Here is a 26,085-nt window from a genome sequence, read left to right on the forward strand (position 1 = left end):
CTCTTTGCGTTCATCTTCAGCTCTGTAAATACTGAGTCCAGGTTTCAAATACTCCTCATGGGTCCTGTCTCTACTCCTGGTTGTTACATTCTCACCCTCAAAATGTAGTACTGATTCTAGACATCAGATGAATCTTTAATACATTTTCGCTTATTATTCTGATTATTTTTCCTGCTTTAGAATCATCAAAACAATACTTTTGGAAACATTGATGGCATTTAATATTTTATTTATTTATGTATGTATGTACATATGTATGTCTGCGTTGGGTCTTCGTTGCTGCGTGCAGGCTTTCTCTAGTTGCGGCGAGTAGGGGCTACTCTTTGTTGTAATGCCCGGGCTTCTCATTGCGGTGACTTCTCTTGTTGCGGAGCACGGGCTCTAGGCACGCGGGCTTCAGTAGTTGTGACACATGGGCTTAGTTGCTCCACGGCATGTGGGATCTTTCCGGACCAGGGATCGAACCCGTGTCCCCTGCATTGGCAGGCGGACACTTAACCACTGCACCACCAGGGAAGCCCCCATACTCAGTATTTTTGTAGATTATATTCCATTATAGGTTATTACAAGATAATGGCCGTAATTCCCTGTGCTGTACAGTGTATCCTTGTTATCTATTTAATGTAGTTCTTTAACGGAAATATTTTCATTTTTATCTAGAGAGCTGTAGAGGGTGCTATATCATTAGGAATAGTAGTCTGAACTGGCTTTAGCTAATTATAAGAATTCCTTTAGGCAAGAGAGTCAAAGTTAATTTTTCTTGGATTTACTTCTTTTTTTTCTTTTTTACTATTTTAACTGAAAGTAGAGTAACTAATGTTGTGTAATTGATATAGTTTATAATGAATATTAATCTAATGTACCTGGTTATGTTTTTCATCTTCCAGAGTCTTTGAATACAGTTGAAATGATGATTTCCCCACTTTATATTGGTTACAATAACAAAGGTTTATTTTCCTGCCACCTACCCTCACCCTTCCCTCCCCTTCCAAATTGAGAAATCTGATATTTTTATCTGTATGCTGTATAAGCAGTCTCTTCTTCTCTTCAGATGGGTCTCAGTAAGGTCAAAGATAACCTTTGAATGTATATTTTAGGAGTGTATATTTTAGGTAGAGCTGGTTCAGAAGAGTATTATCTTTGGAAGAAAGACTGTTAGAACAAAATGGAATTTAAAAACCTGAGCAGACTTTCAGAAGCTATTTTTGTTGAGAGAGAAGTCTGGCTTTTCTGACTGATTAATTTATTATTCAGAAGGGAGTTTTGTAAACTCCAGACTTTGCTGTTCCTAATTTTTCTGGTTTAATAGTGATTTTAGAAAACTTGAGGTAGAATTATCTGATAATATTTCTATCTTAAAGGATTGTTTTTAGAAATCAATTTTTAGTAACTTTGGATTCAATTTCACCAGGGCTGAAGAACAGAAATTATTTGAACTTGGTCAATTTAGATGGAGTGGTATATTTCGGAATAAAAGGCAATGAGTAGGCTATGTTTTTTTAAAAAAACTACAAAAAAATGTTAAATAAATAAATATCTATCTTTCTTAAATGTAGGCAACTTGAAAGGATTCTGATCCAAACCTTGCCAGGAATTTCTTTCTTTTCCCTGAAACTGTATTTTAAATATTTATTATGAAGTTTAATACTATAGTTCCTTAAGAAAAATTAAGCAAGAATTTGTACTCCCGTTGTCCCCTGAAGGTGAAAATATTTCTCTTGTTGTGGGTAAAAGGATTGCTGTTGTTCAAGCTTCCTTATTAAACAAGTGTGCTCTGTGTTTGTGTTTGTTTTTAAATCTCAAGGCACCACCTTCCATGGTTAACACTGAGCAGCGCCAGCATGCTGAGCATATATTCTTGTCATTTAGGAAATCAAAATCACCATTTGCCGTTTGCAAGCATATTTTGGGTAAGTGTTTACTTTAAAAATACCTAGGTTTTCTATCTTGAACTTTAGATATTTTAAATTCCTTTAAAAATAAGTAGGTTTGTACAGTTATAATTTTCCATTAATAATCATTCCACTGAAGTGGCTTTAAAGATATTCCATAAAGCCAGAGAGAAAACTCTGATTTTGCTTTGGATTTTTCTTCCCTAAATAAAACATTCAATAAGTTGTTTTATTATTGACTCTAATATCAAGGCTGTTAATGGTGGGAGGAAAATCTAATGTTTTTTCTGTTGTTTTCAAGTATGGTATCACTTATAGGAAATGTACTATAACATATCCCAGTGTTTTAAAATTAAGATTATTTTTTGGGGTTTCTACAGTTTCTTTTAGTTGTTTTTTCATCCTTTTTTAAAAACCATATAGTTTGTACTCAGCTCGCTTAGCGAATATTGGTCAGTTCTGTGTAGGATCTTCATTGTATGTCCTAAAATGAAGCATTGATTTTTACTCTTGTAAAAAATGTTTTGTGAGTACCTTATATCTGACATATGTATGGAAGTGATCTCTTTCCTTTAAAAATTATCACAGAAGTCATAACTTATTCAGAGATGGCATTTTCTCTGCCTCTTAGGTATTTTTCAATAATAGTTAAGAGAGATTTCATTGGTTATTGTTATTTTATAATCTGATAATTGTTGGCTGTTTTTCTTAATTGGAGCCACTTTTTTTGTAACCCATATTGCAGGCTCTGAAAGGAAGGCTGTTTGAGTTGTCCGTGACCACAGAATTGGTTAATTGAGTGTTAGGAACTAAACTATCTGACCCTGTATTCTTGTGTTTTTAGGAAGACTAATCCGTAGCCACCAGCACTCTGGTGTCTGGATGGAAACAGCCTGCCATTCCAGCTCTGTGTGCAGAGTGCTCTCCAGCTCAGGGCTGGGGCGAGGGCTGTGGGGCTCAGTGGGCAGGGCCGGGCGCCGGGGTGCCTGCGGCCTGGAAGCAGCTTGAGGAAGTCACTTCACCTCTCAGGCCCTTTTTTCATCTGTGAAATGGGCATAATGATGTCGTTTGCCTTAAACGGACTTGACTGTCTTAAGTCGTAGTGAGGTGCAGATGTAGTAACATATGAAAGCACTTTGTGAACAGTCATGTAAATGTCATTGCCCCGTTACTTCATTTCAGATGGCCTTTGAAAAATGCTCTGTCCTCTGTCTGCACGGAGCTAGCATCGGAGGTCAAGGCGGCCTTATCTACTTCAGGAGTCAGATCTTACATTAGAGAAGCAGTTTAATAACCACCTTTAATTCTAAATGAGGCGGGCTTTTTTGTTTTTTGGGTTTTTTTTGAGTAGTCTGTTTTTATACTTGGTTGAATTTGCTTCTGGCACTAAGAAAATTTGTTATCTTGTGGAGAATAACTCAGTGTTAAATTAAAAGAAGCAAAACTAAACATCATTAAGAATTTAAGGGAGCTTTACTTCATCCTTACTGCCTTGAAATTGTTCAGCATTAATAGATGTAGAAAACCTCAGATGATGTGAGTCTGGCTTTTGTGGCTGTGCCTTCACTGCATAAACAGGGTCCCAGCGGTGTTTCATCTGACTTCCGACTGACTGTGACTCAGTTGTCCTTCTGTGCTAGCTGGAAATACCCGATCTAAGTGATAAGTATGTTATTAGAGTGTATTTGTTTATACCACTCTTTCCTTTTTAGAGTATGTATATTTTATGAAGAACTATTGCTTTGTTATGATGTGAGCTTGTTTTAGAATACTTTTGTTTTCCTGATAAAAATTTCTAAAGAATAGTATTGCTAGTTCCAGCCGCACTATTGGAAGCAGTTTGGGTTTTGAGACATTAACTGTTTAAAAGGTTGGGTGCATGTGTTATAAGCATAATCATTAATGTACTGCAAAGCCTTGTGTTACATTAATGTTTACATCTAAACTTCACAGAAAATCTTAACTCCTTACTCAGTTGCCACCAGCCCAGAAAGGTTAATTCCTCTAAGAAGACTTCTCATGCACGTGGCAGTCGATCGCAATCCAGAATTTTCACATTCTTATTTCGGGATTATAAGTCATTTTTATAGAATGTCTGGGTGATAGATTCTAATGAAGGGGAGACTTTCTCTTGGATGCTTCCCTTTTCTGGCCTCTTAAAATTCTTCCTTCCCACTTCTAACTTAAGTTTTATTATGTTTCTCATTTTATCTCATTTTGTTCTCGTCTTATTCTTTTGTTTTCACTGTAGTTTTAATTTCTTTGCTCTTTTCTGTGTGTGCACGTGTGTGTGTGTTTGTGCGTTTGCGTGCGTGTGCATGTTGCATGGTTGTGCGTTTTGTTAGAAGAGCACTTTCAGACTTCTTGGCCTCAGAAGTCTTTGGCACTTAGGAATTTACTAGTTTCGTAGGGTCAGATGTTCCTTCAGAAAACCTGTGAGTTCTGCTCTTGTTAAAGAAATACCCCCAGACTTTGAGGGGTCGGTCCAGCACTTCTGGAGCTAACTTGGCAGCTTTCTTTTGCCCTTTTCTCAGGGAGAAAAGGATTTCCTTCGTTTCTTATCTCAGAGGTAGCCGAGACAAAACAGAACGAGCCTGAGACGTATTACTGTTGGTGTGCGTATGTGTCGCCGTGCAGCTTACATTGCCTCTGCTTTGGACAGGAACCCCGAGGCCAGAGAGGGGAGTGTAGTCGCTGGACGCCAGAACGCAGCGCTTTTCCTCTCGGCCCTTAACTTCACTCTCGCTTTAGTCTCCCTGGCTCTAGTTTCAGATGGCCGACAAGATACATGTGAATTTTATTTACGTAATTATTATTAAAGAGTTACTGTGGTAGGAAGTGGAAGCTTCCTGCTAAAGTGGCTTAAACTAATTTGTCATCTAAACAGTATCCTAGTCAGTGGGAAATCATCCCTAAGGGTATTAGAAATTCTAGTTGAACTGTGAGTTCTGCACACGGAGCTGGCAATTTTGAGCATCTTTCCAGCAGAGAGCAAGAAGAAGGCTCCTGTGTGTGTCACGTCCGCATCTTCTGCTGGCGGGCTTCCAGAGCTCTGGCGAGCATCTTCTGCACATTTCTGTTATGTTCAAGTGCAGTTTATGAAGGCCAATGGCAGTTTCTATGAGAAAGTATAATTTATTAGGTTAGGAAAACTTTTAAATTTGGAATCTGGCTTTCTTTTTTTCAGATTCCTCCATTCTTAGAGACAGTTTCTTATAGGAATAGTAATTTAGAGATCTTCATTTGATACAAAGCAGAAATCTAAGGAAAAGAGTTATCTTGAAAACTTCTGAATGTGATTTACTTTCTGTAATTGTCCCCCTACTGACCCTTGCAGAAAAGGGGAGGGGGCAGAAAAAAGCTAGGCTGTAAGCTCCAGGAGTTAGACAGGAGCAGGTTTCATTGCTCACGAGAAGCAGGAGAGTGTGCCGGGCCTTGTCTTGTTGGCGCCTGCATTCAGGGCAAGGCGCGTGCCACCAGAGGACATCAGCCAGCCACGTGGGCTGCAGTTCCCTCTCATGGTCTCTTGGTGCATCAGTTTCTTCAACAGTCAGATGCAGGGATCGGACTAGATGATCTTCGGAGTTCTATTTCTAAAAGTCTGTGAGTCCCTACAATTTTGCTTCCTTGTTAAAATCCATGGTTAAGAATTTCAGGTCCTTAGAATGTTTACTGTTTCAACAGAAAGTGCAGATAGGCAAACAACCATCATTTTCTTTCAAGAAGAGGTTTTTAATAAGAGATGATTTGAATTACCTTTATTAGGCAGTACCATATTTCTCCTTAGTGAGCAAAATAGATAGAACTGGTTTCTGTTTCAAGTCCTCTTTGAATAAAACACTTTTTTTTTTTCTCCTGGAACTTTAAACACATCTTTTTATAATAGGTTTACATTTTTGGAAGCTGTTGCTTTATTTATTCATTATATTTTAAGGTTTCTAAATTTTTGTGAGTTCTGATTACCATCTCAATTAGAATTCATGTTAAGATGGCATGGACTAATCAAACTTAAAAAAAAAATAAAGGTCCAGATTGGTTCCTCTTATTAGTTTTAATATGTTCAAAACTCCTGTGCTGTAGTCCAGTGTGATAGGAATTGATGTAGGCATACCTTTCCTCGCACATTTTTATAGAAAACTGTGTCAAGATCACTTGTAATATTGTTAAATGATCTGTGCTTGCGATGGAGAGAGAACGATGTGCCTGCCTGTATCTTCACGCCCTTCTGAGAAGTTCTGGGAGGTGCTACTCTGTGCCGAGAGGTATTTCTCGGGCTTCCAGGCACTCCTGCCTAGTGATCTTGGCAAATACCCAGGAGTTGAATCAGACTCTGCATGGGTTTCGCATGATGGTTATTTTGTAGAGCTTCAAAAAATTTCTGCTTTTTCTTGACTTCGTTTTGACTGTTTCTCCCTTTTGATAATGCTATTTGGAAACTGACTGTAGTGGTATTGCTGAATAAAAGAAAAAATAGAAAATTAATGTAAAATATTTCTTCAGTATGTTAATTTTCTATTTTTTTCCCCTCCTGATTCAGTTCTTAGTTCGGATACTGTAACTTGCTAGTTAAAGCTGGATCTTTCTGAGTGTAGCTTTGGGATTTTACTCAGTTTGATCAGTATTGCAATCAGAAAATACACAAGAACTTCTCACCTTGTGTAAATGTGACACCCCCCCCTTTTTTTTTTTTAACATTTTGAGAAAAAGAACATGAACATGATTGTGTTTATTTCTGGACTTGCTATTGGAGATGGGCCATCCTGCTGAAAGCTTAATTAATTACTGAATTAATTACTGAACAAACAGATATTTTGACAGCATGGCTCATCGCAGATAGTAATGTTCAAAGACTAGTTTATTAGATACTTTTCTGATACAAAGTTCTGTTTTGCACAGGGTGAGAATCTCTTAGGAAATTTTCTGATTGCTTTATATTTTTATTTTATTTTTTTTAAAGCTGTGTTATTTTTTAGTTCTTCATGCTTTGGAAGTAACAGTTGAAGAGAGGTGAGGAAAGTTTGTGAAAATTGTGATCGGTGATTAGCTGCCACCTGCCTGAGGTGTCTTCTGAGAGGAACTAACCTCTTTGTGGTGCTAGAGCAAAGGTCACTGGATAAAAAAGGAACAGGTAACCATCTCATTCCTTGTCTGAAAGTTCTCTTTAAAATTAACAAACGCAGAATGTTCAGGGGAAGGTGAGCTGCTGTTTGAAGAAGGTGTCTGTTTCCTCCTTAGAAACGAGTAAGGTAGACTACGTCCTCTTTCAAGCTGCCACAGCCGTCATGGAGGCCGTTGTCCGCGAGTGGATCCTCCTGGAGAGAGGGAGCGTCGAGTCACTGCGCACATTCCTCTTAACCTACGTCTTACAGAGGCCTCAGTAAGTGCGCAGGGGAGGCGCCGCCAGGCCAGACGCTTCCCTGAGCCGTCCTTTGGGATGCTTTTCCTTTGCTTTTTAATGATTGACATTTACGGTTAAGCTCTGCGTGGGCTTGTATTTTAAAAACCCACACACGATTGTAGGTTGTTTTGGGACTTAATGAAAGAATACTTTTTAATTTAAGCTTGTGACACTGGGTTTTGTTTCTTTGAAGAGATTGTGCTTCGATGTTAGGGTTTTTTTGTTGTTGTTTAGTTCCGGGATTTTGGTTATAAATAAAAGTTGATCTTTGACTCTGTCGAAAATCCTTTATACTTAACTTGATCTTCTTTTGGTTGTTGGTATGTATTATAAGACGTAAGTGAGTAGCCAGGAGGGTGAGGGGAAATCAGGCACCATTATCAAACCAAATGTTACACGTATTATATATGTGTCAACACGTAGAAACGTGCATTGAAAAGGTTGTAGAAGAAAAAGCACCAAATTCTTTAGCGGTTGTTTTTGGATAGGGGATCAGATTTGAGGAATGGGATGAAAGTGAATTTTCTTTTTATATTATACACGTATTGTGTAAAAAATTTACAGGATTGTGTGTATTCATTGCTTGTATGATTTAAAAACAAATGAGGAAAACTATTAGCCGTACAACTTTGGGAGAAATTCATTTACTCTGTATCTTTTTTTTAAAGTCCCCTTAATTCCAAGTTGTCTTCTAAGACGAGGCTGCATACATTGTATATATGCAGTTTGTGCCGTTGAATACTTTTTTCATAGATACTTATTTTCACACTCAGTGAAGAAAATGTTACATAATCAGAAATGCTGGTAATTCGGAATGTTGATTGATGGCGATAAAGATGCATAAAACTTTACAAGTAAGTCCAGCGTGCTGTCATACCTTTGTTCCTGCTGACTTCACTGGCAGCCTCTGAGTTCATAAAATTTAATAATACTTACTGGCATGACTTTTGCACTCAGTAAAGTGCTAGTAAGTGCTTCACATATCGAAAAATGTATGAGAGAGAAAAACCAAGTGTTACTTAGCCGATCAGCATGACAGGTTTAGTGGACAGCGTGTTCCAGGGACGAGCAAGTGTACATATCGCTGAGTGAGGGTGTGGCTTATTTTTTCTGATTTTAACAGAATAAGGAAAACTTGCCCCTGTTTCAAAGCTTTTCTCTTCTTCATGCTGGTTTTCTTCCTTTATTTAAATTTTAATCGGTTGTTTAATGAGCCCTTTTGGGTGGATACTAACTTGCCCTGGAGCTGCTGATTTATCATCGCAGCCCCACCTCCACCCCCACTGAGCTCGGTGGTTTCAGCTGTGTGTATGCATGTCATCTCTCGTGTTATCCAGAATCATCTCACGGTAATAATTTTGATTCAGGAGCTATTTTAGAGTTGACTGTAGGGTTCCACATTGAAGTAGTTCACTTATGTATTGTCTCCCAAACTCTTTCTTGTTTTTGCTGCGCAGCTTGTGGGAGGGATCTCAGTTCCCCCACCAGGGATTGAACCTGGGCCATGGTACTGAAAGCCCAGAATCCTAACTACTAGGCCACAGGGAACTCCCCCAAACTCTTATTTTGGAAAAAAGAAAAAAAAAAGTTTTCAACCAAGTTGAAAGAGTAGTACTGGGAACACTCACGTGCCCTCTCCCTAGTAGAGGCTCAGCCAGCATTTAGTGATACTACATCCCTGAAGACTGCAGCATGTCTCTCCTAAGAGATCATCTCAATACTCCTGATATAATTACTATATTTATATTATTTAATATAATTCTGATATTTCCCAGTTTTCTGAAAAATGCTGTTTATATCCTTTTCCTCCTTTATAGGTTACTTTTTTGATCCAGGATTTAGCCTCAGATTACGTGTTGTATTTAGTTGTTGTGTCTCTTTTAATCTAGAATAATTCTGGCTGTTTTTGGTCTTTCATGACACAGACATTTTAATCTTGCAGAGTGTCCGATGAATGGATTAGAGTCAAGTTAAAACTTTTGGTGCTCTGCATAGGTGGAACGCTACAGGTTATATACTGTAGAATACTAAGTACGTAATGTTGTGTACTTCCCATTGCATGCATGGAAGTTTTCCTTTTCTATTTTTTTCCTCCTAATTGTGATTAAAATTTGCACAGAGTGAAATGCAGGGTACACTTTTTATTTTTTATTTATTTTTTTTATTTTTTGGCCACACCGCATGACATGTGGGATCTAGTTCCCTGACCAGGGATCGAGCCCCCACCCCCTGCACTGGAAGTGCAGAGTCTTAACCACTGGACCGCCAGGGTACACTTTTTTAAAGGCAGTATGGCATAGTGGTCGAGAAAGGGGCTGTGAGTCCCCCTTCTGCCATGTAACTCCATGACCGTGGGCAAATTATTTAACCTCTCTGTGCATTAATTTTCTGATTATTAAATAGAGTGAATAACAGTACTGATAGTACTTTACTAAAAAGATTGTGAGGATTAAGTGTATTAATTTTTGTGAAGTTAGTTTATATCAAGACAGGTCATAGGCACTCAATAAATGTTGGGTATTATTATTTATTTTCCTAGTAATTTATAATTTTTGCCAGTAACAATGTTTAAAGCTAGCTTTATGTACATTTCTAGTAGCAGTCATTGTGTTTGAAACTATTGTGTCCCCTCAAAAGTACGAATATTCCCTTTGGTTAATTCACATTCTTGCACACGGTAGGATCTTTGCTTTTATTCGCTTAATGAACGTTTCAAGTCTGTTTTGAAGGAATACTTTCCGTTCTTGACGGAGCGAGACACGTTCGTTCGTTTGTATGAATGGCTGGGGAGTGCGTGTTATGCGGCAGGCGGCGTGCTTTTCTGTGGGACTGCAGTGGCGCGCTTCGTGTTGCGTGAAGTGTGAGGGAGCCCTTCTGTGTACTGACCAGCCACGTGCAGAGAGTGGCGTTTACAGGCCGGGAACTGAAAGAGGTTCGGTGTAGCTGTGGTCGTGAGAGTGCGTGGAGGGGCTGCGATGAGAGGGGAGCAGATCCCTGGCCATGAAGGGCCTTAGAAGTGGGTGGCCATATCGTTTATGTCCAAATGGGGACGTCTTTCAGAGTAAAAGAAAGCACTATTCATCACTGTTCTGGAGAGCAGGTAAATTGGGAGTACCCCAGGAAGGCTGGGATGGGACCCACTGCTTATAAGCTGTGTTAGGGAATTTGGGTTTTATCCCAAGGGCATGTGGTGGTTGTATTCTAGAGGCTGGATTATAAAGTTCAGGGTTATGTTTTCTGAGCCTTCTTTTTAAGAAACCGTTGTGAAAAGGCAGTTAAATCCGTGTGCCCTTGTGGCCCAACGGCCCTTTTTAGGAGGCCTCCATCTGAGATGGGTGCTTCTGCCACCACACTGAGGGACAGATACGAACATTAGATATGAACATTTACAAAGGTTTAGAAGAACGTGTATGTTTCCATAATGTTGTATCTTGGCTAGCTAGCACGTTGCCTTTCCATGTTAAAGGGAATGGATCTAAGATGACACTGCTGGTTGGAGATGGAGATTAGGTCCGAATGTGTCTCTTAACTGGTAGAATGTTCACCTGGCTCTTAGTGAGCTGATAACACCACCGGAGCTGCTGACACTCACGTAGCGCTTAGTGTGCACGGGGTGCGGTGTTAAGAATATGTAATTCTTGTGACAACCCTGTTACTGTCATCCCCATTTCACACGTGAGAAAACTGAGGCTCTGAGTGTGAACGGTCTTGCCCAGGGTCACACAGCCAGTGGTAACTGGCGTGTGGATTCGAACCCAGGTCTCTGGCTGTGGAGTCAGCGCGTAACCAGGAGCACGCTACCTTAGACGTGAGCCGTGCTGATAGCAGCTGCAGGCACAGTGAGGAATTTGGGAGTATTTTTATATTGGATTTGTGTAAAAGTTTTCACAATGATTTTTATGTTTTACAGCCTCCAAAAGTATGTTCGGGAACAGATTCTATTAGCAGTAGCAGTAATTGTAAAACGAGGATCATTAGATAAATCAATTGACTGCAAAAGCATTTTTCATGAAGTCAGCCAGTTGATAAGTAGTGGCAACCCCACTGTGGTAAGTGTGCTAACTATTCGTAAATACTTAAAAGTTTTATTTTGTATTACGCAAATACCATTATAGCAACAGTAATGGATATCTACATAAAAGAAAAAAGGCACAGTCTAAGAAATCAAGCAATTTCCATTTGTTCATGTTTTCCTCTAGTCCGTTTTTTACATGTGCACGTACTGTAGATACAGTATACTTTGCTTTTTCGTTTGATTCTGTTTCTTATGTTGCCAGTGTTCATAATCATCATAAGTTCATAAACCTCGTGTAGTTTTCATAACCCTGTTTAATGGTGTCAAATATTACAAGCTAATGTACCATAATATTCTTAACCATTTCCCTTCTGTTGAACATTTCCCCCTATTTTTAATAAACCTTTGACAAGTACTAGTGATCATGGAAATGTGAATAAAATATAAAATGATATCTGACATAAAAATTCCTAAATGTTGCAATACTAATAGGCCAAGGTATGCCATGACTACCAGGTGTGACTGTCGGCTGCCCGAGTTGTCTGGGGAGCCTGGTTGGTTTTTCCCCTTTCCACCTCCTGTCTGCCTGGGAGAACCGGTCAGCCGGGAGCGTGGCGGGTTGTGGCCGCCCTGTCGGAGGCCAGACGAGCTGGAGCTGGTGTTACGCATCAGCTGTGGTTGTTGGCTGGAGCCGTTGACTTTTACCAGCTGGGTGAGATTTAACTCATGTCGAATTGGGGTTGGCAATACCTAGCTCTTCTTTTTTTTTTTTCTTTTTTCATTGAATTACAGTTGATTTACAGTGTTGTGCCAGTCTTGGCTCTTCTGATTCTCAGGTATTAAATCTTTAAATATTTTGGGTAGTCTTTTCACTTTCCCAGTTTCTTTTCTGTAGTCATTTGAAAGATATCTGTGAGGCTGTACCCCTTACGATTCTGTATGGATGGTGTCTTCAGGGGGCCCTCAGCGCGCGGTGTGATTTTAGGTTGTTTGTGGTGTGAGTTAGGGTGCCGTGGTCATTTTAGGAGGACCGTGCGCACTGTCCCTTCCCTTTCACAGTGTCTGAGTCTCTCCTCGCCACACAGAGACGTGCGCTCACCTTTCCGCTCCTGCCGTCTGCCCTCCACTGTGCTGGGAGTGACCCAGCAGGGCCTCCACCGAAGGAGTAAATGAGCAAGTTGTCAGGATTTCCTGTATCTACCCTAGGTGTTTTTTGTTTTTCCTGTGGAATTTTCCTTATCAACTTTATTGAGGAATAATTTACATGTGTTACTGCATCCATTGAAAATGCACATTTCAGTGAGTTGTGACAGTTCTGTGTACCAGTGAACAGTCGCACAATCAAGATACAGAACGTTTCTATCTGTGTTTTGATTATTGATTGTGTAGATATTGTGGTCTATGTCATTTTTGTGACAGGTTTCTTCCACGAGTAATGCTGTCCTGTAGAACCTTCTGTGTTGATGCAGTGTTCAGTATCGCTCCTCTCCAGGGTGTGGGCACCGCACTAGCCACATGCTGCTTTTGAGTGTTTAAAATGTGACTTGTGTGACCAAGGAACTGAATTTTTTAATACATTTTTTTAAAATTAATTAATTTATTTTTGGCTGTGTTGGGTCTTCGTTTCTGTGCGAGGGCTTTCTCTAGTTGCGGCGAGCGGGGGCCACTCTTCATCGCGGTGCGCGGGCCTCTCACTGTCGCGGCCTCTCTTGTTGCGGAGCACAGGCTCCAGACGCGCAGGCTCGGTAGTTGTGGCGCACGGGCTTAGTTGCTCCGCGGCATGTAGGATCTTCCCAGACCAGGGCTTGAACCCGTGTCCCCTGCATTGGCAGGCAGATTCTCAACCACCGTGCCACCAGGGAAGCCCCTGAATTTTTAATTTTATATAATTTTAATTAAATTTTATTTGAATTCAAATAGCCACATGTCGCTAATGGCAACCATATTGGACCATGTAGTCTAGAGACTTTAATATCTAAAGGTCTAATTTTATGTTCCTAACACTTAATCTTAGTATTCTAAAATTTAATTGTTTATCTAAAACTAACAACTTTGAAGATGTGCATGTTTGAATCGTTACGTTTTGAGTTATTTTGGCTTTGTTTTATGTAGTGAGGAGCTCTGTTGAAAATAGTCCCCAGATAAGATTCCATTTACAATTTTTTGAGGTGAAAATGATTGGGAAGCTACTTTTTACTAATAATAATCTATATGCTCTCAAAATTCTCTCTATTGGTAGACGTAGTCTCCCATTTCTGATGAAGAGCTTTGCTCTCGAGATACTGATGCTTCCGGGCTGCCCACATTCATTGTATCAATATATCCGTAGTCTTACATTTCCCTGGATTTTTGTTAGCATTTCCTGCCTAACTAATGGCCGTGTGCGCAGTCCAACGGGGACGTCACTGTCGGTCAGGGGAAAATCAAGTGGTGGGCTGACTAGCCAGAGCTCGTAGGGAAAAGGCTTGGAACTAAGGCTGCTACTTGGAAATATTATCCCAGCCCCTACTGCTCTAAATCAAGTTACTCTTCATAATTTTGGTTCTCTTCGTAATGTGTCAGGTGACACATTGTTTCACTTGACAGTCTGCAGTGAAGGAGTCCAGCTCATTGCGATTGACCAGGATTTAAACTTTAGGAACTTAAGCAGCAACTCTGGGATCTCTGCTTTTATGATTGTAGTTGGGTGATCATGTTGACTGGGGTTTCAGTATTAAGGTAGGATTTCTACAGTCTGTTCTCACCCCCACGAGTAGCTTCTTGGCAGCTGGATGACGAAGGATCCGGAGCCCTTGCCCCTCAGGAATGAGCACACACTCGGGAATTGTGTTCTCTGCTTCCTCTCCCCTGGGTAATTTGACCCACCACAAAAAGTAGGCCCACTGCAACCTGGCAATTGGTTTTTTTGAGCCACTGAAATAACTGATGTTCTGAGAATGATTGGAACAGATGTAGCTGTCTAGTTAGAGAGGATTTTGCTCTGTTCACAGTACATACGCTTTGAGGGGAGTGGATAAATTTAATATCCTCGTGAAATATTCCAAAGCAGGAGGAGTTTTTTAAAGTTGAATTTCTGCTAACAGGGTTGAGAACTCCTGTAGCAGCAAGAAGTCAGTAGCGGGCGGTAGAATTTAATTTCAAGATTGCTGGGTGAGTTTATTTTGGTGACCACACTGAAAACACTGAACTCAGAAAGCATTCCTGCATTTATATGGCAAGTTTAGAATTCCTGCCTGGAGCCATTCCTGCTCATTCAGCAGGTCTAAAAAATGAGGTTACAGACCAGTACCGCATTTTACTCTATCTTCCTCTCTGTCTTCTTCTCAGACTGTTAAGAATTTGTGGGAGTGCTTCAAGAATTTACTTAAGATTTTCTTAGTCTCAGAGACATGAATAGCAGTGGGAGAGAGGTTTAAAACTTTGATAAGAAAGTAAAATGGTAAAATCAGAACATTGATATAATGTTGGCTAGAAACTTTCTTTATAAAGGTGATTTTAAGAGATATTTGAAAGGAAGAGATAACTGACTCTGGTTTTCTTTGGATGAAAGAAAGGGTTGACCTCATGAATTATTAAGTTAGGTGACTAACTTTACCTTTGCACATCTTCTAGAATGATGCTTCCAATCAACCCCAATTGACTGGAAACTGTATGTAGTCTGGCTTTCCCGCTTGCTTTCTAAGAGTATATTTTTCGGTCCAACATCATGCTAGTCAAGTATGCATGTTTAAATGAGTTTAGGGGCAGGATAACATGATACTACACAGATTTTGATTTTGGATTCACACTTAGGTTCAAATCCTAGCTCTGCCATTTACTACCTACTGAACTTGAAAAATTGTTTAACTTCTCTAGGTGGTGATTTACTAATACATGGAATAAATGTGGTAATATCCAGGCCCAGAAGAGGAAAGACAATATTAAGTGCATTTAGTAAGCATTCAGCGAATGTTTGTTTTATGTCCCTAGTGGTTTCACAACCCTTTGTTTATAGAATCTTAGGACATGAACTATCATCTCTTTCTATCAAATAATATTTTAAGTGTTGAAAATCAGAAGAAAGTATTTATACTATTATCCATTAACGGAAACTAATTGAGTATTTAAAAAATATATAACCAACATATTAGCTTTCCTTTAAACGCTCTGAGAAGTATCTTCTGGGCTTTGTTCTCTGTAGATATTTATGAGTTAAACGATTTCGTATGGAGATTGTATTTTGTAGCCCCGTTCAGTTTTCTGTGCATCGTGATGTCCTCTCAGAGGGACGGTGCTCGTGCGGCTCTTGCGTCCTGTGCCGTCTCCTCCAGTCTGTGCACAGGCTGCCCTCCCTCTGTGGCGGCGTCACGTTGCTTTGCGGTGGCGTCAGACCTGGGAGGGGTACGTGCAGAGGCCTCACTTCCCAAAGAAAGTGGTCAAACTTTTTATTTTAATTAACGTTTAAGCTAAATTTTTAACCTATTTCATGTTTGTTTTATTTCCTTTGAAAGCAGTAGGCCTATTTAAATCACTTTTAAAGCTGTTGAACGTATCATTTAAGCCTCCTTTCTTCCTCTTTGCCGTGCTAGAGAGAAGAGGGTGAGAAATTCCCCGTCTGCTGCAGTGCTGCCCCGGACGTGATAGCAACTTAATCTCTCTTATCACAAGTCTCATTGATGTTTGCTTAGAGGAGCAGCTGGAAGTCTGCTTTATGTATGGCAACCTTTCATAAAGTTTATTCTTGGTAATAAAGCTCCTGGGGTAAGAGCCAGGCTATTATAAGAGACAATCCTCTCTCTGAACAAGAGTATTTTATGTTGTCAGCTGGAGTTAGTGTTTGAGTATCTTGTTCTTGTGACAGTAAGCTGGAGAGTAAGGCAAACTATCTCTGAAGGGTGTTTTTCCACTGTCATGAAATTAATGTCTTTTACTGGAAATGAGAATTCTGCTGAAAGATTTTTAATGCGAAGGCAGCAGTTACTTCAGTTGTTAGCCAGTGAATTAACTTGTGATTTTTTAGTACTTCAGTGAAAGAAAACATATTAGACTCTTTCATAACCTCGAGACCTCATTGAATTTCTTCTACTTGTTTTACATATTTAACTTTTCTCTTTGAAATTCATCAATAGGGAAAAAAAATAGGGAGCACATCATTTATTCATTTTCCACCTTCCCTTGTGTTAATGTCGTGTCAGGCACAGAGGCAAACATTGGTTTATTAATCCAGGTGATGTTTAGTGAGTACGCGCTCTATTGCTCTAGTGATGCTTTAGTTTTGGGTTGTTTTTTTTTTTAATCGATAACTTATTTTGTGATTTTAATTTGGTGGATTGCAGATAACAGTCAAGAAGGACTAAGACGCCAAAATAGGTTATTTTTTATGATAAGGATGAGAATACTGTTGCCGCTTCACCTTATCTCATCAGAACCTGCTACATTTACATAGTACTTTTTGTTGTGTTATCTGATTTGAAAGTTAGGACAGTCATGTGAATTCTGCAGTGCACAGGGTAGTAGCCCTTTTCATAGATGAGAAAACCGAGGCTCAGGTAGATGAAGTGGTTTGCTCTCAGTTACTTGAAGTGATAAATCTTGGACTCTCAGAGCCCAGATTTTCTGACTTCTTTTTCTGCACTATTGAAAGAGACCCGCAGAGTGTTGTTATTCAGAATTTATTTGGGAGATAGTCGTGATAACGATTATTGTTTGGTTTCTGACTTACTGAAAATGAAAGTTGTCACTTTGGGACTGCTTGTTAGTGCTGGTCAAATGGCCAGCAGCAGCGAGTGACAGGCACAGACAGGGTGATTGGGCAGAGCTGTGGGCAGACGTGCATCGGGGCTTGGGGCTCTGCCCCCAGGTGTCGTAGGCTGGGAGCCCCACCCTGTGCGTTTCAGCAGAGACTCCAGGCGCTCTCCTTGTCACCACGTCATGTAATCATTGCCTTAGAAATGATTCTCTTGGAAAATTTTACATGAAGTAAGTTTCATTAAAAGTGTTTGCTTGCTGCATTTGGAAAATTAACAGATACTACCTGAATTCTTTATGATCTTGGATAAATGAAGCATTGCCATGTGAACCTCTTAGGAGTCTAAGATTTGTACTAATGGTACTTTGTACTGGCTTCATCCCTGTGCGCTTCAGCGTTACAACCTCGTATATACTGCTTACCAGTCAGTCGTCACCTTTCACCTGGTTTCACTGAGACCCATCTCTCTGCAGTACCCGCCCCAGGTCTCGTCTCCGACCCTCTGAAGTACTGGAGTCACCACCTCTAGTACAGAAATCAGAGCCAGCCCTGCCTGAGGCAGAGGCAGGCCTGGAGGCACTGGTCCGTCGGGGGAGGGGGGGGGGTCAAGAGGTAACACACTCGGGCCCACCCCTGACACCTAGAGTGTGAAGCAGGCAGATGGGAGCCTCCACAAGGGTAAGGACGACAAGAACTCGTGGGTGCCTTTCCCCCGCTTCCTTCCTCCGTTTCTCTGTCCCGAGAAGGAGCTTCCTCTTTTCTCCCTCTCGGCCGCTTCCCTAGCTGTCTCAGTGCACTGCCCCTGCTCCGAAAGTCACTTTATGTTACTGAGATTTAATTGATAAATGGTTGTGGAATCGGGTAATGCGGCTTAGACACACGGTGTGTGCTGGATTCCTCTGTGAGTAGGGAGAAGTGCTTTGCTCTTTTAATGTACAATCAGTGCTTCGTATTCGTCATTCTCCAGGAATTTCTTAATTAGCATCTCTGAGCCACAGTAGTATAATCTTTTTTTTTTTTTTTTGGCCACACCATGCGGCATGTGGGATCCTAGTTCCCCCACCGGGGATCGAACCCAGGCCCTGACAGTGAAAGTGCCAAGTCCTAACCACTGGACCGCCAGGGATTTCCCTATAATTAATGTTTATGATGCTAATCTCAAATCCTTTCAGGGCTTCCAGGTTAAGGAGCAATTAAACTGTTTGGTTATCTTTTTTTTTTTTTTTTTTTTAATTTTTATTTATTTATTTATTTATTTATTTATTTATTTTTGGCTGTGCTGGGTCTTTGGTTCGTGCGAGGGCTTTCTCCAGTTGCGGCAAGTGGGGGCCACTCTTCATCGCGGTGCGGGGACCGCTCTTCATCGCGGTGCGCCGGCCTTTCACTATCGCGGCCCCTCCCGTCGCGGGGCACAGGCTCCAGAAGCGCAGGCTCAGCAGCCGTGGCTCACGGGCCCAGCCGCTCCGCGGCATGTGGGATCCTCCCAGACCAGGGCTCGAACCCGTGTCTCCTGCATTAGCAGGCAGATTCTCAACCACTGCGCCACCAGGGAAGCCCTTGGTTATCTTTTAATGATGAAAATATCTTACTGAATTTTAGTTCTTAAAAAGCTGGTAATTTTAGGTGGGTCAAGGCCAGGACATTTGACTTCTGGCATTACCACTAACCATGCTGCATAATTTATTTTTATGTATTTCTTAAGTCTTTGAGTGGTAAATTTGGTAAGGAGACACTTGTTTTTGAAAATTTGTCCTTTTATTTCATAAGTGGAAAGTGGAAAAAGTAGAATACAAAACAGTACATTGGGTTAATAGTAATGGTATTGTAATAAATAATGTATAACTGCATTTCAAAATTGGAAAGCTGTAAACAAATGTTACAGTAGTAACCTATGGATGGTTATTTTTGTAGGAAGAAAAAGTTATTTAAAAACAAAATATTCTTATGTTCAACCAGCTAAGTCCACAATAAGAATGTGTTTTGTTCATACTTATGCACTAAGAACACACTTTCTTTTATGGGTGAATTTGTACTTCATTGTCGTGAAGTTTGTCGTTGTGGTGGGACGTCTTTATTGCTACATCTCAAAAGCAGTCCCGACCCACCGAGGGCTCCTTGTTTGTCTGCTGAGGCTTCTACTTTTAAAAACTCGTAGTAGCCTCAGAAAGGTCGTCCCCTTTCACTGCTCCTACCCTTTCCTGACCACAGACACATGCTTGTAATCCTAGGAAGTGTTTATTTCACAGAAAAATAAAGCTTTATTGTGAGTACATGTTGCTTCAATCATTAATTAGGGTCGTGTTACTAAAAATTTAAATATGGTCGTAGTCTAAAAATATGCCGTTTTGTGGTGAATATAGTTTGGCACTAAAAAACAATTTGTGGCAAGTTATAAATTACTTGTGCAAAACTACTATAGATAATTTACTTGTAAGAACGATAAGTTTGTGTTTGATAGTGCTTCTGGGTTCTTTTCAGCTTGCATGTTTTTGTATAAGTTGTGCATGAATTCTGTTTTCAGTAGATTGATTATCTCACCTGAGATTCCAAAATTAGTTTCCCTTTTTTAGTAAGACACATTTTCTTAAACATTTAGGTATCTGTTCATAGTGTCCTGTTCACTTAAGTCTTATTTAGAAAGGGTAGGAGAAAATCAAAAAATATGGGGAAAGATTGTTTTCAGAATCATATGGTCTTGTAATCCATCATGGTAGATCCTTGAATTTCATTAATTTGAATTTAATACTACCCACTTTCCCCACCAAAGCCTAGCTATATTTAAAAACTGTGTTCATGGTTGATCCCAACGGTATTTAAATGTATCTGAACTTTTGATTGCTGGCACTTTGATCATTAATCACCATTTTAAAAGAAAGCCATTTTCTAAAATACAATTTTGTTAACTAAAAAAATGAACGATTGTACTTGATGCGTTTCTAAGGTCTCTTTCAACTGTAAGATGAAGTGAGTATGTGATAAACTGTTTCTCTGTAAGAGGCTCTTTAATGCTTGGTTTCTTCCTCCTTGTGCCTGGGTCCATGCAAAGGCAGTTGAACTTACGCACTTTTCTTGAAGATTGGGTAAAAGGGGACATTTTAATGTTAAAACAGATGTATCAATATATTTTGAAGTACAATTACAGAGAGAGAGAGAGAGAGAGAGAGAGAGAGAGAGAGTGTGTGTGTGTGTGTGTGTGTGTTTAAGCTAATGGAGCTGTAGTCAGAGGACTTACTGTTTGTTGAACACAGCCGTGTCTGTGTACCCCCAGATTCCCAAGGGTATTTGCACGTATTCTGTGTTGTTAGGGCTTCTTGGTGTGGAAAAGTCTGAGAAACTGCTTGAGTCTCCGGGCTAGTGTACCATCAGAATTGTTAATTATACATCATACTTACCCTAGTGAAGATCGAGGCAAATAGGAATTTAATTCTTTTTTACATTTTTTTAGAGGAAAATTTTAGACATACACAAAAATATACAGATATACTACAAATAGTCTATTGGTCACCTATGTAACCATCATTCATCTTCAACAAATATCAACTCATGCTAATCTTTAGGAATTTAATTTTATGTATATTTGCTAAGATTTGCCAAGATAAGCATCTGTAAGGTCAAGGTACTGACATCAGAAGCATTTCTGAGCAAAGATGTTGCAGTTGGTGGGCGGGTAGGACCGTGCTCAGCTGTTGTATAAGCTGCATAAATAGTATCATCTTGACTTTAATCTTTCGGTTGTTCAGAGGTAGTGTGCATATTTCTGTGTAACCCTTGGAAACTTGCCAGAATAATTTGTATCGTCCCCATCACGGCACCTTGAGTCTGAATAGTCTATGAATAAAAGCAGCGAGTTGAGAGTAGGCGCTTGTTGGATACAGCCATTGAGAAGGAAAATCGTCATTTTCAATTTTAAAAACTTAGGAGTACTCCGTGGTTAATGTTTTGGAGACTATAAAATCCTTTTCACTTTTCATCTGTTTGGAAATACATTTTGCAGACATCAGAACGTAGAGTCAGATAGACCTGGGTTCAAATCTCAGCTGGCCTGAATTACTTGCCCTTTGAATCTCACTTCTTTCAAATGTAAAATGGGGATAGGGATTGTTGTGTGAATTCAACTAAATGATATGTTAAATATTGATCATCTTAAAATATCATTTACACTCTGTAGTTGAGTACGAGTAGGAATACTCAGGAGTGTGTCCTGAGTTCAGTTCTCAGATAGGTTTGTATAAGTGGAGTGAGGAGGAATGTTAAACAGTCTCAAGGCCACTGGGAAAGGAGAGCTAATCTTCATCTTGTCTTATCTGACCTTCAGACGGGTAGGTATAAGATCTAAAGATACGATGGAAGATCTAAAGATAAAAATGTTTCATTTTGTTTGAACCAATATTGTATTGAAACAAAGCATCGGCAAAATCATGCCTCACAATTATTTGTTATCAAATAATTACAGCAAACTCTGGCCTGTTCTATTCTAACTGCACTATTGAGTGAATTCTCAAGTTCAAGTAAAACTAGCAACATTGGACTGAGTATGGAGTTCCACGGCAACTGCAAAAGAGTTTTTCAGGTACCGGTATTTTTGTTCTTGTGTTTTAATTATTAGATCACTCACTTTTCACTCAATTTGTTGCTAATGGAGTGAGGACATTGCTTTTATCTAGTTGAACAAGAGCCTATACTTGAAGGTTTGCGGTGTGATTTCATAGGATATAGTAAAGCGATAGGTTTGGTGAACATAGTTGACGGTTTAAGATTATTTGTTTAATTCTAGTCTTAAAACAAAAAGGAAATGCTACTATTAAGACCCTTAGCTTATTAATTTTGTTCTTATTGTGTTTAGATAGAACTAATTCAATTGGTGGGACTCCGCTGGCCTTAAAAATAGGCCTGGCAATATGCCAGAGAGGGCTGTGTATTTCAGTGTTATTGCAGATGGTGTGGGCTCTTTGTTTCGTGTGTATTGTTTGGCTCTGAAGTAAAGCTGTGTGAAGGCACTGGTTTCAATCCGAGGGCTCCGCACTGAAGCCGCTGAGCCCTCAGCTCTGTCGTGGTCGTCAAGACCTGCTTCTCTAGGGAGTGGCATTTATGTGACGGTAAAGGTATTCAGGCCGGCATCACTGTAAATTATAAGCAGGCCTAAAAATGGAAGATGTCCTTAAAGAAGTGATGTTTTCCGTTGGAAGTTTTAAGGTTTTTATTTGTTTGTTTTGTTTTATGGTTCTAAAAGGGACCATATCTTGAATACACTTTTGATACAGAAACACGTGTGGTTAATGTACTGCAGGAAGAAGACCTCCGTCAGATCTTCCTGCTCACGGTGGAAGTCCTGCAGGAATTCAGCAGGCGGGAGCACCTCAGCGCCCAGATGTCATCTGTGTTCCAGCGCTACCTGGCCCTCGCCAACCAAGTCCTGAGCTGGAACTTCCTTCCTCCAAACTATATCCTTTCAACAGCCGAACGGTTTATGTGTGGTCCTTTTCATAGATTGACTTAATTATGGGTAAAAGTACTTTATCTCTGCACGTCTATGAAACGTGTTTTTGAAAGAAAATAAGAATCTTTTAGAAATGGAATTTTACTTTATTTAATAATACCACAGTGCAGTAGAGTACTTAGAAAATTTTCAATTTCATTCATAACTTTGTAGAAGAGGGTTGAATAAATGGAAACATTTGGTGGATCATTGGGCTGTTGCTAACCAAGGGATAGGAATATGCCTTAGGAAGGGAAGGGAAAAAGGTGGCAAGTGCGTTTTACCAAGAAACCGAATCATTTTCTCCTGTAACATGTAAATTCCATTCAGATTTTGACTGACTTTCCTTAAGGCGGGTTTGGAGTTCTCTATTTGATCTTTGTGGATTACAGTTGCTCAAGTGTAGGTAATAAGGTAGTAACATGTTTACCCTTCGGAGAGTGTTCCCAGTATAAAAATAGGAAAATTCCATTTCTAGCAAGTTATTTATTAGGAATACAAATTAAGTTTAAATAGGTTATATTATAGATACAAAGTGTCTGCTTTTTTATCATTTACTAAAGTGGAGAAATTTGTGTTAGAAAGCAATTCCTTAGTTCAGAGTTTATGATTTGCTTTTCTAGAACATTGCTACCTTGTTAGATTAAAAGCAGTAATGTATGGTGGGCTGCCCATATGTATCATAGTTGAGTCACACAGATCCAGGCTCAAGGTTCAGCCCATCTCAGGCAGATTACTTAACCTCTCTTGAGTCTCAGTTTCTCCACATGTAAATTGAGGATGTGGATTGTTGAGTGAATTGAATGAAACAATACATTTAAAATACACTCAGGAGTTAGCTACTGTTTATTGAGCTCTTGGTAGCCTCCTTGAATGAAGAAGTTCCTCAGCTTGCTGTCTGCTGTGCTCTTTCTTCTTAATCTGGCATACTCCTTATGGTATAGGAAATGACAGGAAATTTACTTTAACCTGTTCTAGGTATTGTTAATAGGAAGTTGGGGGGGGGGTCTACTTAGGAGAAAAGGGCAGATGATAAGCAAATAGGACATAGATATCCAGCCATTTCAGAGATTAGGATGAGCCGGGAGCTCTGCACTCACCTACACAGATCTGAGCTAATTACCTGGGCTGTAAACTGTGAGGTTTTTAAGGGGCAGGGGCAAGGTGTAACTCTTTCTTCTGTTTTCAAGCGAATACATTCATGTAATAGAAAATGAGCTGTAAGATGCCATGTAGGGTGATAGGTCTCTGACGGGAGCCCCGAGTTCTCCGGTTCTGTCTCAGAGGCGGTCGTGGTGAGTGGCTGCCTTGCAGGGCAGAGCTCACCGGGGGGTCGGTCGGGCCCCCTTCTACCCTAGGCTCTGATCCTCCTCCTCCTGATAGTCAGTTTTGTATCTTCAGTGTAGTCCTTTTGGTTGTTAACAGGCACGTATTTTCTTAGGTTTGCGTTTAAAAAATTTCCCCTTTGTGTTTTGCAATCTTAATTTTTGCTCTGGTTTTTGTTAGGGAAAAAAAAGAAAGATGTTGAAAAACTTTGAGACAGATTTAAAAAGTAACAGGCCATATGGAGCTATCAAAACATTAATTATATATGGGAAAATCAAGGAAAGTTACACTGCATATATTGTAGCCAATTTTAAAGTCTCTGTTTTAGGGGAAAATGCAGTTGGCTGAAAAGTGACTGTTTTGTAAAGGGAAACAGTGCTCTGGGAGTTTGGAAACAGTTTGTCTAAAGATCCATACACACATAAAATATTTTTATAAAGCATGTAGATAAAGCTTTGGAAAACTTGTCATCTAAAAATGATAGGCAGGACTACAGTGTTGCTGACGGAAAGAATTCATTGTTTAAAGAAAAGTAGATCTTGCTCTTGACGTACAATGTTGTCTCATGGCTTACAAGTGAGTTTCTTTGTGCCTATATATGTTCCGACAGCAGCCATTTGTTGGCTAACAGCTACAGTTAAGCATTCCTTCCTTTAAGTGGATTAGCTTAAGTGTAGGAGAAAGAATATGGCAATGGAATTAAACGAAGCTGCATTGTCAGTGCTAATTAAGAAAACTAGTTTCAGGGAACCCAGTTCTGCCATAATTTCTAATTTTGGCGATTACTTGTAGATCTGCTGTTCAATAAACTGGGAAGGAGTTGAATAATTATTTAGTTTTTAAAATTAATTAATTAATTTTGGGCTCCGTTGGGTCTTCGCTGCTGTGCGCGGCTTTCTCTAGTTGTGGCGAGTGGGGGCTACTCTCCGTTGTGGTGCACGGGCTTCTCATTGTTGTGGCTTCTCTTATTGTGGAGCACGGGCTCTGGGCGCGCGGGCTCAGTAGTTGTGGCTTGCGGGCTCTAGAGCACAGGCTCAGTAGTTGTGGCGCACGGGCTTAGTTGCTCCGTGGCATGTGGGTTCTTCCCGGACCAGGGATCGAACCGTTGTCCCCTGCAGTGGCAGGAAGATTCTTAACCACTGCACCACCAGGGAAGTCCCAATTACTTAGTTTTATACCTTGAAAAAGGTCTAATGATCATATTTAGCTTAATTAATATATTGAGTTGATGTCTTTTTAAAATACAATTTGTCTTTTAGGATAGACAATAGCAAGTAGACCTTGTAAAAAATACATTGTGTGTTTTGTATCAAATCTATTTGATCACTTAGAATGGTATGTTAAATGAGTCTGTGTTAAATTACCAGTATCAATTCCTATTCATAATTTTTGTAATCTGCTATCTTTTTTGTATCTTTTTATTTTGAAGTAATTTTCAGCATGCAGGAAATACTACAAGGGTAGTTGAAAGAATTGCCATATGCCCTTTACCAGGATTCACCAGCTGCTACCATTTTGTCCCATTTCTTATTCTTCCTGTCTCTGTCTCTCATTACACACACACACGCGCGTGTACGTGTGTTTGTATGACAGTATGTGTATATTTAAACACATTTCTTCTGAATCATTTGAGAGCACTTGCAGACATTATACCCATATACCTATGAGTACTTCACTGTTTGTTTTCTTGTGATCAAGAATTTTCAAATTGCACTGCAGTTCTTATAGGAGAATGTCTTACAAAACTCTAGTATCATTTTCAAAACCAAGAATTTAATGTTCACACGTTGTTATTATCTAATCTGCAGTCCATATTCAAATGTTGTCAGTTGTCTCACCAATACCTTTTGTAACTATTTTCCGTACTTTTTTTTTTTTTTTTTTTTTTTTTTTTTTTTTTTTTTTTTTTTTTAAATCACATTAAGTTTTGATAAATTTTTTTTTTTTAATTTATTTATTTATTTATTTATTTATTTATTTATTTATTATTTTTGGCTGTGTTGGGTCTTCGGTTCGTGCGAGGGCTTTCTCCAGTTGCGGCAAGCGGGGGCCACTCTTCATCGCGGTGCGGGGACCGCTCTTCATCGCGGTGCGCGGGCCTTTCTCTATCGCGGCCCCTCCCGTCGCGGGGCACAGGCTCCAGACGCGCAGGCTCAGCAATTGTGGCTCACGGGCCCAGCTGCTCCGTGGCATGTGGGATCTTCCCAGACCAGGGCTCGAACCCGTGTCCCCTGCATTAGCAGGCAGATT

The 26,085-nt window shown here is 39.9% G+C and overlaps 1 protein-coding gene across 3 annotated transcripts in view; it reads left to right on the top strand.

Annotated features, from left to right (window-relative positions):
* XPO4 (exportin 4) overlaps window positions 1-26,085 on the top strand; it is a 105,052-nt gene that overhangs the window by 11,733 nt on the left and 67,234 nt on the right. Inside the window, exons 2-7 of one of the 3 annotated variants that reach the window (XM_057532658.1) lie at window positions 1,805-1,910; window positions 6,866-7,020; window positions 7,128-7,269; window positions 11,201-11,339; window positions 21,487-21,603; window positions 22,321-22,474. In XM_057532658.1, the coding sequence (XP_057388641.1) occupies window positions 7,175-7,269; window positions 11,201-11,339; window positions 21,487-21,603; window positions 22,321-22,474 (505 nt within the window). In that variant the 5' untranslated portion in view covers window positions 1,805-1,910; window positions 6,866-7,020; window positions 7,128-7,174. The remainder of the gene's footprint in view (window positions 1-1,804; window positions 1,911-6,865; window positions 7,021-7,127; window positions 7,270-11,200; window positions 11,340-21,486; window positions 21,604-22,320; window positions 22,475-26,085) is intronic. The other 2 variants (XM_057532657.1, XM_057532660.1) reach the window with 2 other exon arrangements.

The sequence above is a fragment of the Balaenoptera acutorostrata genome, chromosome 18 (assembly GCF_949987535.1).
Source record: "Balaenoptera acutorostrata chromosome 18, mBalAcu1.1, whole genome shotgun sequence".
Classification (NCBI taxonomy): Eukaryota; Metazoa; Chordata; class Mammalia; order Artiodactyla; family Balaenopteridae; genus Balaenoptera; species Balaenoptera acutorostrata.